Source organism: Macaca nemestrina, chromosome 7 (assembly GCF_043159975.1).
Source record: "Macaca nemestrina isolate mMacNem1 chromosome 7, mMacNem.hap1, whole genome shotgun sequence".
NCBI classification, from domain to species: Eukaryota; Metazoa; Chordata; class Mammalia; order Primates; family Cercopithecidae; genus Macaca; species Macaca nemestrina.
The window spans coordinates 121,447,735-121,462,899 of NC_092131.1; the positions used below are offsets into that span (position 1 = coordinate 121,447,735).

The 15,165-nt window shown below is 46.4% G+C and overlaps 1 protein-coding gene across 6 annotated transcripts in view; it reads right to left on the reverse strand.

Moving 5' to 3' along the window:
* The window catches only part of MINAR1 (membrane integral NOTCH2 associated receptor 1), a 40,302-nt gene that overhangs the window by 8,746 nt on the left and 16,391 nt on the right, over positions 1-15,165 (reverse strand). For 4 of the 6 annotated variants that reach the window (XR_011626271.1, XR_011626270.1, XR_011626272.1 and 1 more), the window contains exons 1-2: positions 5,320-7,977; positions 295-549 (exon numbers count right to left, since the gene is read on the reverse strand). Coding sequence is in view for 3 of the 6 variants with exons in the window: in XM_011760569.3 (XP_011758871.2) it covers positions 295-549; positions 5,320-7,617 (2,553 nt within the window). In the remaining 3 variants the exon portion in view is untranslated. Of the gene's footprint in view, positions 1-33; positions 550-5,319; positions 7,979-15,165 lie in introns of those variants that run through there. The other 2 variants (XM_071100821.1, XM_071100820.1) reach the window with 2 other exon arrangements.

Here is a 15,165-nt window from a genome sequence, read left to right on the forward strand (position 1 = left end):
CACTTGGTACAGAGTTGTAAATGCATCGTTAGCAAATCAGATGGCCGATAAAAAATACATAAATAAATCAAGCATTCCTACCGCTAAATGTTTACAAATAAGCAAAACAATGATCCCCTTGTTAAAAGTCTCTTCTGCTCTATGATTTATTAAAGTTCTGAATTCCATGTTGGGGTCCCAGGGCGTTGGAGGGTGTGGGAGTGGGCTGGTTGGTCTAAGCCGTCCGTGATCCATTCCTGCATTTGCCCGGGCACAGCTGGGCTTCCCCCAACCCAGGGACAGTGAGAGGCTCACCTGCAGGTCCAGGGCTGTCAGCTTGCCCTTGTCACTCGCATTCCGTGCATACTCCTCAATGGTCCAAGAAGGTTGGCCCCTCTTCACCTCGGCCAACTCAGTCAGCCGCATGTCTGTGTACAGTGGGTTGCTCTTCATGTGGGCCTTGAGGGAGGCAGGGTAGGGGTGAGGGCTGAACACCTGCTCCACCAGGAAGCCGTCTTTGGGCTGCTTGGGCAGTCGGTGCTGTGGGGGAATGTCGTACTGCCTGTCTGCCTGCAGAGGGGCACAAAGAAGTCCAGACAAGTGGCAAAGATGCCCTGGGATTTCACAGTGCAATTGAGCTGCCAGCAGCTTTCCTGTAGACATCCAGGTAGCAAAGTGCAGTTACTTCCAAGCAAATCAAAAGTGTGAAAACACAGCCATGTTGGGGGAAATTCTCTAGGAAAAGCTTATGATCATAATGTTACTAATATAAACTAACATTTCTGTGCCAGAAAAAGGTTATTTAATGGAATCTTTATGCCATCACTACCATTGTGAATACCCATTGTACAGGTAGGAAAACAGAGCCCAGACTCAGTAACTTGCCCCAGGCACACAGCTAGTAAGGGGTGGAGCTAGGATTTAAACCTGATCATCTGGCTTTAGAGAGTCTTTAACTACTGATATTAATGCCCGCTCTTTCTTTTACCATTTTGCACGGGGTACAGATGAGTAAAAGTCCTTTCCTCAAGGAACTCGCTGAAAACCCTGATGCTACACTGCTTCTTTGGAAGGAAGAAGCTGAGTCAGAAAGCACATGTTGAGAGCTTCTACTGATTTTCCTAGGCAGCAGATGGGCCCCTGTCAGAAGGAATACGGCCTTCAGAATAAGAGAGCAGTCTGGGCAGCAGTGTGGAGGTAGGACGGTGCCTAAAACAGGTGGCAATAGTTTATATTCTGAGTCATTGAATGCAACCCAAAGGTTTCTGCTCTCAGTATACCTGTCCTAAGACTGGGTCAGTGCTCATTTCTGTGACCTCTTAGGACTATGTCCAGACCCTTGGCCAGCATTTGTGCCTTTGAACTATAACCACCTGTTTGCCCATCTGGCTCCTCTGCTAAACTATGAGTTCCTTGAAGGCAAGGGATCGTTTTGTTCACCTTTTAATCCCCTTCTCCAGCAAGATGATACCACCAAGTAGAAGACACTCCATGAATATTCATCAAAGGGTTAGAAGCCAATTATATGTAGTCATGTATACAGAACAGAGAGCAAAGAAGTTGTGTATCTCAGTAACAGCAAGAGAAAAAGGAAAAAAGAAGAATGTGAGTCAAGGTGTGTGTACAGAAGGAAGAGAAGGAGAATGTTTAGGTGTGATGCGATGAGAGTTGATGTGCAAGAATGTGGTGGGCACATGTGGTGTATGTGTGTATGTGTATGAGTGTGTGGATCATATGATTACATAGGGGCTAGAAGCACACATGGTGTATGTGTGTATGTGTGTGAGCGTGTGGATCATACGCTTGCATAGGGGCTGGAAGCACACATGGTGTATGTGTGTATGTGTGTGAGCATGTGGATCATACGCTTGCATAGGGGCTGGAAGCACACGTGGTGTATGTGTGTATGTGTGTGAGTGTGTGGGTCATACATTTGCATAGGGGTTGGAAGCACACGTGGTGTATATGTGTACGTGTGTGAGTGTGTGGGTCATACATTTGCATAGAGGTTGGAAGCACACATGGTGTATGTGTGTACGTGTGTGAGTGTGTGCATCCTACACCTGCATGGGGACTGGAAACACATCTCCACCTACCAGCAAACCCAACCCATTGACTTTTACCCAAATGGAGCATAACATTTGGCTATTCCAGACCATCAAGACTGCTGACACTGACACAGAGAACACAGGATAAACCCACACAAGAAAATGAGGTTCCTTCTTATTTTCTAACTCATCAAAGCCAAGTATCTTCTAAGAGACTTCACCAGTTTTTGCTCATCACCACCACCCAACACTCAGAGAGCTCCTATTACATGCAGAGTCTGCACCAAGCTGGGAGGAAGGGTAGATGGTGATAATATAACTACAATGGCAGCCACTGCAGGCATAATTGACATTAACCAAGGGCTATGTGTCCACCACTCTGCTCAGGGCTAAACATGCATTGTCTTCATTTCATCTTCTCGTTAAAATTCTGAGGTTGTAAATATTATTGTCCCTAGTATGGATGTGGAAACTCAGGTCAGAAAGGTTAAGAGACTGACCCAACGTCAGACAGCTGGTAAGAGGCAGAGCCAGGATTTGAAACTGTTTTCACTTCTAAGATGGAAAGTTTCATTGCTGCCCATGCCTGTTTGTATCACTGAGTTTGTGTTCTTACTGGGCAGTCAATACATATACATAATACGTATTTTCAAAAAAAAGTTTGCATCCACTATGTCTGAACAAACAGGAGTAAGGGCTGGAGACCAGCAATAAGCCCTAGGAAAGCTTACAGAGACTTATGAAGTAAGGGGCCTTGAGGGGAACATAGGACTTAGATCAGTACGGGGGAGGTGGACCAGAGAGTCTTGGTGGAGGATTCATGTGAAGAAAAATTTGACAGTGAAATAGGACCTGGCCATCATAGGTGCTCAATTAGTGTTTATTGAATCGGTGACCAAATGAATGAGCATGGTTATTTTGAGGAAAAACAGGAAAACTCATCAAGGTAGAGCAGGGTCCAGTCAAGGTATAACAGAGCCTTCTGGTTGAGGAAAGGTACATGAAATTCACAGGGTTGTGAAGGCCTGACTAAGAAGTTTGCAACTCTTTGCGGAGGCAAAGGAGAGTCAGAGAAGAGTGGGGAATAGGGGACCCTGCGCAACCACAGAGAGTGGCATTTTAGGAAAGTGAATGCAGCAGTGGCCCATGAGATGAGATGGAAGGTGGAGAATGTGCCCAAGCATCCCCAGTAGGGGAAGAGCCTTGACTCAAGGTAGAAGTGTAAATGGAAAAGAAGGCAGAGTTGCAGGAGACATGACAGAACACAAATCCATAGGGTCTGGTAGCTATGCTGGACACAGTGAGCCCAAGAAGAGGGACCAAAGGGGCTTCTTCAGTTTGGAGGATTGCTACAATGCTGACCCCATCCTCACCTCTCCCAGAATGGAAATAGTGAGAGGGAACACTGGTTTTAAAGGAACAGAAAAGCCTGCTTTGGGAACTGTAGATTTTGACATGTAGACAAGATATTTAGGGAAACTGGCCTTTAGCAGTTTGACATATGCAACCAAAGCTCCAAAGGCGGGCTGGGTCTGGTCACTACCATGGGAATCACCACCTCAAAGTTGGTGAGAGCCACAAGCCAGGAAGGAGAAATGAGGTTGCAGAAGGGGACAAAATAAAGAGAATGCAACTTTGTGTTAGGCCTATCGAGCGGATCTGACTCAAGCTTGTGACTGCTCATTCCTGCTGGCTTTGTGAAGCTTTGACATTTGATAGGTGGGAGGCATGGCTAGTTCAGTTTAACCTGATATTTCTACAGAAGCACCTAACCATTTGAGTTCTCTAAATGGCCACTGTTCAATGATATCTGAAACCCAAAGCACCAGAAACCTGGCCAGACCCTCTCAGCTAAGAGACAGTGACAATAGAACCCGAGCAGAGGACTGGATCTGGGTGTCTTGTGCCCAGCATGGCAGCACAAACCAAATTCTGGATCCTCTCCAGCACCAAACGTGGTAAGCCACTCCATAAGGGCAGAGTGGTAATCAGCAGACACCAGAGGTGTCTTTAAAATCAGAAAAAAAAAAAAAAGACTTCTTCTACTCCCTCCCCTCTTTGGACCCTGAAAATTTCCTTAAAACCCAGTTTTCCAAGCTTTTCCTTCTCAGCACCATTTAAGGAGCTCAGCCTCCTCCCTGGCTTTGAATGTCTGTAGCCCACACCACTGTCACTCTCTGACAACACAGACCTTGGAGACCTCAGGAGCAGGGACTTGTCTGTCCACTGACCTTCTAGAAGCAGGACATGGAATGGAGACAATCAACACACTGAAGTTGTATCACCTTGGCCAGAAAGGGGTCACTATAACCCAGTTAGAATGAACAGGATTGGCCACAGGTCCCACAGAAACAAATCATCCTTACTGCAGGGGGTGAGAGAAAGAAAGGATTCAAGTATATGTGTACACAATGATTCTAGGACTGAGGAAGTGAAGTCTGCTATAAACATGCAAAAGAACTGTACTTATGTGAAACAGCCTCCAACAAGCAACAGTGTAGAGAAAAAAAACTAAAAAGGAAAGGAAGACACCAGATTAAGCACTGCTGTCTTTTTTTGAGACAGAGTCTCGCTCCATTGCCCAGGCTGGAGTGCAGTGCGTGATCTCGGCTCACTGCAACCTCCGCCTCCTGGGTTCAAGCAATTCTCCTGCCTTGGCCTCCTGAGTAGCTGGGACTACAGGCTCGTGTCACCACACCCAGCTAACTTTTTACATTTTTAGTAGAGATGGGGTTTCAACATATTGGCCAGGCTAGTCTCGAACTCCTGACCTCATGATCCTAGTTATCATTTTACTTCCTAACCATCAATTTATTTTATAATGAAAAAAACCCTCATGCTTAAAAAGGAACATCACACATGCAATGAAGTCCATGAAAGGGATGTATCAGCTAGCACCCTTTTCAGCATTTTCCCTCATGTACCTGACCTGCATCCTGCTATTTCAGAAATGACAGGAAGATACCCTTGGTGATGCTTGCCTGGGCTGACACATTCCCCATTCTATGAAAATCTGTTCTCACACCACCTGTCCCATGAATCCCAACCCTACGTTCTGCTGTTGGCACCATCACAGCATGTGCTCCTCCTAGCTGACGGACAACTTGGCGGAACACACAACCTGCCTGTGTTGTCCTCTCTATTCCAATGTGAAAAGCCTGCCAAACCTGGAAAGATAATTGGCACACAGAGGACAGGCCTCTTGCCTGTTTAATGCCATGTTCAAGGCTTTGAAATGTGCCAGGCTATGATGAAGCTGGTGCCTGATTTTGTGAACTTAAATTTAAATTACCTCTTTAGATTTCCGATGCCAGTCTTTATTATCTCCTGGGCCTGTGTCTTTTATCTCCTCCTCATTGAGGCCCACACGGTTGGTGTAAGTGATGGTGCGCCAGTCTCTGGGCGAGTTGGAGATGCTGGCGATTTTGGACTCCGTGGCACTGTTCTCCTCTGTTAGGGATCTAGAGGATGGCCTGGTGAAGAGGCTTTTTTTTAAGGCCTTGACCCGCAGGCTCTCGCTGTTGCTCCCACTAGCATCAGAGCAGCACCAGTCGGGGTTGTTCTCCAGTTTTGGTCCATGGGAGCCACTGTGTGCACGGAACATCCGGGGAGAGGCACTGTCATCAGACGGAACCTCGCTCGTCAAGGAGTTCAGATCTATCTGCACACTCACCTTCTCAGGCTGTTGCATTTTCTGGTCCAATTTATTTAGTTTGCCCAAGACCTGGGAGATTTCCTCACGGACACCCGACAGGGATTCCAGCTTCCGTTCAATTTCGCCGATCCTGAGCACCAGTTTGCACACACTGGTCTTCAGTTCTTCTTCCGAATGGTGGGTGTTTTCAGGCCGGTTGCCCTTGTCTCCCTTGCTGCTGGGGACCCCATTGGCAATTTTGGTTAAGTTATGCTCGGGGGAACTATCGCAGTCTGACTTATGGAGCTGAGACAAGGACCCTGTGCTGTTGTAGCAGGACGACTGTATCACTCCTGTGGAGCCACTGATGCTCATGTCATCAAGAAATCGGAAAATGTCACTGATGTCGTCGCTGACAATTTCTGAGTCATCGTCTGAGTGCTTCATGGTGTGCCTGTCACTGTACTTGCCCTGACTGGAGGTGCACAGGTCTCTGCATTTCTTGGGCTCCAGCACGTGCTCAGTCTGGGTGCCCACGCTACTGGTATCTGAGCTGATCTGCCCACTGGAGCAGTTAATGCTCTTGTCTTTAAACTTTTTGACTGGTTCATGCTTCTCCAAGTCAACAGGGGAGGAGATCTCTTTAGATTTAAGCCCGTTTGGTTTTGCCGCATAAGCAATGGGGAGAATTGGCTGTTGATCCTTTGGTGGGAGGTAAGTCGGGCGCCTGTCTGGGGCTGGGAAATTGGGAGTCTGGCTACTGGCATTTGGATAGCGTAGCCTCTCCTCGGAGGGATTTCTATTGAAAAAGGACCGTTCAAAGTCAGGAACTTCCTCCGTGTTTAGGCTCCAGCTTTTGGCTGGCCAGGGAGTCTGCTTGTGGGGCCTCCCTGGACAGCGCCTGGCTTCTTGGGTTCCCATCACTGGAGTGGGCCCAAAATACGTAGAGGCTTGAAGGTCATCTAAGCTTTCATGCTTTGCTCGCCTTTTGTCAGGAACCGGGGAATACACCGGATTCAGGTACTGGCTGTTATAGGGCATTTCAAAGCTGTGGTTGAAGAAGGGTGGCTTGTGGGGCTCCTTTCGGCTCTGGGGCTCCCCGTGCTCATTCTCTGCTTTGCTGACGGGGCCAACCAAACTGGGGGACACCGCCATCAAATTGTGAAAATCCTCTTTAAAGATATTCCTTTTCTGGACACAGGACTGAACCACAAATGGCTCGTCATTGGAAATGAAGGTCTCCTTGATGCTCTGGTTGATGGGCAGCGAGTCCTGGTCTGAAATGGACTCATTTTCTATGTTCATGGGGAAGTAGGTCCTCTGCATCTCACAGGGCTGAGGGCTGGTCACAGAGTACGGGGCCAGGGCCTGCAGCCTGTCCAGGGAAGCAGCACGGTTTTTCACCTCTTTGCTAACTCCTAACAGGAAATTAGGCTCAGAGGCAGGGACAAACTGCGGGCAGTCCTTGCAGTCCATCTTCCGGCACTTGGACGACTGCCTGGTGGGGTAGCCCCGGCTGAAAGACCTCTCACTCAGCTCACAGTTCAGGGGCTCACACTCGGCTGCATTGCAGATCTCTGTATCCGACCTGCATGATTCAAAGGACGCCTCCTTCTTGCGCACCTTCTGGCGACCCGTAGGCAGCTTCTCCTTGGCTGCCCCACCATTCATTTGGATCAGATTAAATATCGTCACAATATCTGCTGCCACCATGATTTTCTTTGATTGCTGGTTATTCACAGTGCATTTCATCTTGTCTTTGAATAGAGTGGCTGGAAAATTGGGATCGAGACAAGCCGTGTAGAAGAGCACGCTTCTCAGTTTGGCAAGCTGCGACAGATCGAACCGGGCACAGAGAGATTTGCACAGGTCCTGATAAGAAACGGTATTTTGCTTGCTGTCCAGTTCCTCCAAGATCTTCACCAAGAAGAGGGAAGTTTCCTGATTGGTCTCCATGATTTATTACTTGAAAAGCTCGCTGACTACACTGAAACTTCAGGTCAGTTCTGTGGTGGCAATATTGAGAAAGAGAGGAGGAAAAGAGGATTATAAACACCAGTGGAGTTTGAAGTCAAGCTTCTTATAAACCGTATAGAGAAATGCAAAGAAAAACATTTTAATGATTAAAAATGTAGTAAGGACAGTAAAAATATTCATAACATTCGATTTAGTAATTTCCTTCCTGGGAACCTACCTTAATGATTAATGATAAAAATTATGCTTAAAGGTGTTCACTATGATGGCACTTATAATAATGAGAAAGCAAAACATCTTAAATATCCAAATAGGTGAATACATAAACATGTTATGATATACCATGAATTTCTACAAACATTAAACTACATTAATGTACATTCTTACAATGGAATACTACTCATCAGCAAAAAAGAATAAACCACTAGTATATGCAAGGACATGGATGAATCTCGAATGTATTGTGTGTGGGTGGAAGAAGCCAGAGTCAGAAGGTACATCCTCCACTGCATGATTCCATCTTAATGACATTCTGGAAGACAGATCAGTAGTTGCCGAGAACTGGATGTGAGGAGGGGGGTGGACCTCAAAGGGGCACAGAGAAGTTTTCCTAAATGATATAATTGTTCTACATCCTGGTTGTGGTGGTGGTTACATGACTGTAGGCATTTGTCAAAACTCACAGGACTCTAAACTAGAAAGTGTAAGTTTTACTGTACATAAATAATAACTCAACTTAGAAATTACATAATGAAGACTTTTCTTTTTTTTTTTTTTTTTTTTTGAGACAGAGTCTCGCTCTGTGCCCCAGGCTGGAGTGCAGTGGCACGATAACTATGATATAATATGGAGTGAAAAAATATGAAAATAAATCAGTATAAGATCATAATTGTATAAAATTATGTATTCTTGAAAACAAAAATGAAAAAATAATGTGCACTAAGATGCTAATAGTAGTTAAGTTTGGATTGTAAATATGGATTTTTTTTCTGAATTAGTAACCTCTCTTCCCTAATACTTTATTATGTAAGTTATCAAATATACAGCAAAGTTGAAAGAATTTTATAGTGAACACTAATATACCCAACATCTGGATTCTCCATTAATATTTTACTTTATTTGCTTTATTACATATCTATCCATATTTTCATCATCAAACTTTCTTTTTTCTTAATTCACTTCAGAGTAAATTGCAGACATCTGTACACTTCTTCCAAATACTTCATCATATATATCATTAACCCAAGTTCAATAATTGTTCACAGATTTTCTTTTAATGTAAAATGTACATACAATGAAGTGTACAAATCTTAAGGGTGCATTGGCTGAAGTTTCAACAATTATGTATGCCTGCGTAGAAACTGAAGCCCCTGTAAAGAACTAAAATGTTCCCATTGCCCCAGAAAGTTCCCTCACACCCTTTTCTGTTCAACCACTGTTATTTTTATAGGTTTCTTTTTTAATCATTTCCCATCTTTTCTAAAATTCTTTACAATGAGCATTTGTTATTTTGTAAGCACCAAACAATAATAAACTTTACTTTGAAATTGAACAAAAACAGTACATTAACAGATCTTGGATGGGCAAATTAAAAATACCAAACCAAACATTTAACAAAATTTCATTAGAGAAGGTCTTCACCCTTGGTTGATAAACATAGATGCAGGTTCTAAGACTTGCAGAGACACATCAAATTACACATTGTGTTCATTTCCCTGGTCGCATACTGCTTAGAAAATTAGTATTTTGATAACTGATTTATTGATTTTAAAGCTAACACAGTCCACATGTATCCAACCCATTTTCTAGGGGAATGGTATATTTTCTTTGGATTACATTTTAGCAGCTCGAGGTAATGAGCTTTCTCTCCATCCTGAAGGCAGCCACTCCCAGTGGGCTTCTATAAACATTAACCTGGTTTCTCCCATGAATGTCTGGAGGGATATGCAGAGACCAGTGGTTCGCATTTTCTTGCAAGGAAAAGGAAACAAACCCTTGACAGGTTCTGTTCCTGCCCAGAACAAGTCACTGGGAAAACCATTTTTTTCCATCCCGCCCCAGCCTTCCAATCCATCTGATGGAAGCATTCTGTGTCCAAATGTTCTGGCTTGTTAAAGCGGTGGACAACCTGTCACATGGGGTCTCAAGTAAATTAATGGGTATAGATATCAGAGCACAGGATCAGTGAATGTAATTTTGGGAACAGCAACTACAACTCATGCATATATTTTATAGCTTGGGTGACACGAAGCACTTTCAGGACTTCTTTTTTTTTTTTTTTTTTTTTTTTGAGACGGAGTCTCGCTCTGCCGCCCAGGCTGGAGTGCAGTGGCCAGATCTCAGCTCACTGCAAGCTCCGCCTCCTGGGTTTACGCCATTCTCCTGCCTCAGCCTCCCGAGTAGCTGGGACTACAGGCTAAGCTAATCTCATGTGTGTCCTACCATGCACCTCCCAGGAAAACCCAACACTTTGCTTCTCTGGGAAGATTTCTCAACTTTCTATCCTACTTTGCATGGCAAAGGAAGTCTTAATCCCAGGTCAAAAACCCTATTTGGAAAACCAAGGCCCAGTGTCTCCTGAAGTGAATAAAAGAAGTACAAATATGGTAAGCCTGAGTTATATTTTATCAAAACTGAAATTAGGAGGTCTGTGGATGGAAACAGGTGCATGGACATGCGTGCAGCACAGGTGCATGTGATGATCAGTTATCATAGAGAAACTGCACCCAGATTTCCTACAATGCACCAAGGAGAACCAGAGAGGAAGAAGAGCAAGAGGAGAGATGGATTGAAAAATCGGTTTCCAGGCTCTTAGCAGTGGAACAGGATCCAACCTCCAGCATGAAGCCCTGAGCAATCTGCCTTATTTGACCACACAAACAACTGTGTAGGGTAGGAAGAGCACCCGCACGTTACAGATAAGGAAACTGAGGAACTCAGAGAGGAAGTAACTGTATAATCCAGAGAGGTGATATGAGTTGCTGGGGGTTCAGTATTGGGTTAGGGGCCCAAGTGGACTCCAACCCAGGTCTTCTGACGCTATTGAAGGGGCACTAGGCTCAATCGCATGCCAGGAGGACAAACATCCACCGCCTACTGACAGAGGTGAATGAGGGGTGGAGGAGCCACCGTGGACTGACCACCTACTATGTGCTGAGGCCTTACATGATTTTAAGCAACAGCTCAGAGAGGGGGGCACGGACATTCCCCAGTTATTCAAGAGAAATGAGGAAAAGGAGGCTAGAGAAACTCCACTGAGAGCATGACGCATCACAGTCTGAAGCCGGATCTGGTCAAAGAGCAAGGCAGAAATAGCCGTCCGGAATCTCTGGGGGCTGAGCAAAACTGCCTTGGGACATATGTGCATGCACCCCCCACACACACACACAGCTTCACACTTACACAGACTCACCCATACACTCACACGCAGACACATTCACATAGCTTCACTCAGATTCACCCAGATACACCTACACGCACTCACATAGCTTCACACTCACACAGACTCACCCATACACTCACATGCAGACACATTCACAGCTTCACACTCACAGAACTTCACTCAGACTCACCTAGACACACACTCACACCCACACAGCTTCACAGACTCACCCACACACACTCACACTCAGACTCACCCACACACTCACACCCACACACAGACTCACCCAGACTCACACCCACACCCACATACACCCACACACAGACTCACCCACCCACACACACCCACACACACAGACTCACCCAGACACACACACCCACACACACTCACAGACACCCACTCACACACACACTCAGACACCCACTCACACCCACAGCCACTCAGACTCACCCACACACCCACATACACTCACACACACTCACCCAGACTGTCACACACACCCACATACACACTCATAGACTCACCCATACACACTCACAGACTCACCCACTCACACCCAGATACACACAGACTCACACCCACACACTCACAGACTCACACACACCCACATACACACTCACAGACTCACCCGTACAGACTCACCCATACACACTCACAGACCCACTCACACCCAGATACACACACTCAGACTCACACCCACACACTCATAGACTCACCCAGACACACACCCACACACATAGACTCACCCATACACTCATATAGCTTCACACCCAGACTCACACCCACACACACTCACAGACTCACCCACACACTCACAACACACAGACTCACCCACACACTCACATAGCTTCACACTTGCACAGCTTCAGTCATGCAGACTCAGACATACACATACCCAGACACACTCATCACAGCTTCAGTCATACACTCACACACATCCAGACACTTGCACAGCTTCCCACTCACACAGCTTCCCACTCACAGAGACCTACACACACACGCTCATACACATACAACCACACATTCATACACTCAGGCATACACTCACACAGACCTACACTCATACACACCCGCATGCACACTGTCGCACTTCCACATACCCGTGTGTATACATAATTCACACAAGTACTCAAGCTCCCACACATCCACAAACACATTCACACCTCTGCACACACACATTCACAAACACGTATACACCCACACACAGGCTCACTCACAATCCCCACACCTTTTCTCTCCTAGGTGTCTCTTAGCTCTGTCCTCAGGGTTTAAACTTTCTTAAGATCCCAGCACATCTCCACATGCATATTTTGGGGATTAAGCAGTGAACAAATCCACCCTCTCTGGCGTTTGGGAAGCTGACCCCCATGATGCCGCACATTGCCTGCCGACAAGATCTGCAAACACAGCCACTGCAGCACCCTGTCACCCCATCCCCGGGGGAAGAGCTCCGCCACCTGGCTTCAGAGCTCCTTGACCAGGAACAGCCACGCCCAGCGCGGCAGGGAAGCTGGCAGGAGGAGCCGGTGAGCAGCAGAGATCCGAAAATCATGAGACCAGACTGGGGATTGCCTGCAGCACATCAGGCCCCCATCGGGTCCAACTGACTGCCCAAGCCAACACCGCAGTCCAGGCCTCCCCTCCCCTGTGTCTCACGCAGACCCGTCTACTTGGAGGCCTGCTGCCTGGGCTGCCCACATCTCCCCGCAGTCCTGCTCACCCACGCCGGCTCCTGTGACAGCCCTTCTGCCCCAGTCCCTCGCCAGGTCCCAGAGTCTCCTCTAGCTGTTCCCTCCGTGGTGCTCCACAGCCTTCCGCCTGTGCCTTGGCTAAAGCGCTTATCACCCAGGAGTTTTCAACCAGGTAAGATTCACCTGGGATGGTTTTGAAACATATTGAGACCCGAACTCCCCTACCCTAGACCAGTTAAATCAGAATACCTGGGAGGGGTCCAGGTCTTCAGGAGTTTTAAAAGCCACCCCAAATTTCTGAACCATGGGCCTCCAGATTTTGGGACCGAGAAGACCCATTTATTTAGTAAGTCGGAGGGATGAGGTTTGTGAAAGGCATTGAAGCCTAATGGTAGAGAGGAGTGACAGGGGCCCACAGACCTGGGCTCAGACTCCAGTCCTGCCCGCTATGTGACGTTGGATAGGTTACTTACAGCTCCCACACGCTACCTCACTTTTTTCATCTGTAACAATGGGTTTAATGAACAAGCATATGTAAAGCACTTAATAATAAAGAGCCTCCCATGTGATAGCCATTCAACAAATAACAGCTGTCACTCATGGAACAGCTGTAGCGATGGGAATACTAGCAGTCTCAGTGGCTTTATGCCTCACAGCACCCTCCGCAGGTTATAAAAAAGGAGTATTTTTGAAAAATGACTCCATTCTGTACAAAGAGCAAGAGACGCCTGCCTAAAGCAGGATTCTGGCCTCTCAAGTTTTACATTTTCAACTTACTTAAAGACTTTTAGTTTCTCGTTATAGAAAGCTTCATCCTCAACCACACGTTCCCATGGACCTTCAGTAGACCGACGATTTACTGCCTCTGTCTAGGCTGCACACAACCTCAGAGGGGAATAACAAATTGGCTGTGGGGTTCATTATTCAGCTTTTTTTTAAAAATAGGAAGACAGTTCATAAACTGATTCCATGAAAAAGTTCTGAAAGCCAGAGGTTGAAATTGCTCACTCAGAATAAATGGGGGTGCTCTCGTCACCCGCCAATCCAAACCATGGCACACCCTCCTCACTATGTGGCTCTCACTTTGTGCATCTGCCTCATGTGTCCTTGAAGATTCTGTAGGTGTCTAGCCCCGCTAAAACTTGTTTCTGAGCACCCAGTATGTGCATGAGACTGGGCTAGGCACAGCCAGGAAAGGTAAAGGTGCTGCCCCAATAGAGCCCACAGTCCCTGGGAAGAAAACACTCTTTAGAGAGGGCTGGATGGGACCACAGTGAACTACAGCCTAACCCTTCATTTTATGGTCAAGAAAACTGGGGTCCAGAGAGTAACATGACTTCAAAGGCACATGTAGAGCTAGTGGCAGAACTGTCCCCAGCACCCAGGGTTCCTGACATCTAGACTGTTTTCATAAATGTCTGCAAAAATGCCAGTTCTGACTGTCAAGTGCCAGAGGAGCATAAACATGGAGCTGGGAACCCGATTAAGGGGGAGATGAATCCCAGCCATGGGGAAAAGGTAAAGCTGGCTTCACAGGGAAGGTGCCATCGGCAACGGCCACAAAGACTAAAGAGGAGGAGAGTGTTTGATGGTCTGGAGGAAAGGGACAGATTAGGTACTCCAGGCAGAGGGCAAAAGGCATGAAGGTACAGGGCAGCAGGGAAGAGTCTGTGTGTCTGGTAGGGATGGAGAGAAGGAGGTGGAGCTGGACAAACAGTTAGAATTTAGATAGGGAGTGCTATGGTTTGATTGTGTCCCTTTAAGATTCAGGTGTTGCCAATGTGATAGTTTCAAGAAGTGGGAGCTTTAAGACTCCCTCCCATGAATTCTGATTTAATTGGTCTAAGGTGGGGGAGGCCAGGTCTCAATATGTTTTAAAACCATCCCAGGTGATTGTGATTAGGTCATAAGGACTCCTCCCTCGTGAATGGGATTCATGCCCTTATAAAATGAGGCTTTGTGCAGCACTCTGCTAACTTGCCCTTTTGCTATGTGAAGATGCAGCAAAAATGCCCTCACCAGATACATCAGAAACTGGCACCTAGATCTTGGACTTCCCAGCCTCCAGAACCATGAGAATTAAATTTATGTTCCTTATAAATTACCTAGTCTCATGTATTTTGTTATAGCAGCACAAACATACTAAGATAGGGCAGTACACTAAACTCTAGGCTGGGAGTCTGAACTCAATTCTGTAGTAAATAAGAGCTGGGAACTGACAAAGTGGGTGTTAGAGCAGAGCAAGCCTGCAGTTAAGATGAGCACTGCAACCTACAGAATACACTGATGGGGATCCGCATTGTCTTAGCCCCTTTCAAAACCTCCTACCCATACACAGCGAGGGGAAGAACTCCAAGCTCCTCTAATTCCTAACCCATGGGTATTTCCACTAGAAATAGAAAGTCTGTAGCTTTGGGAAAGGCCAGAACCAGATGCCTGATTTTTCTTCCCATTACC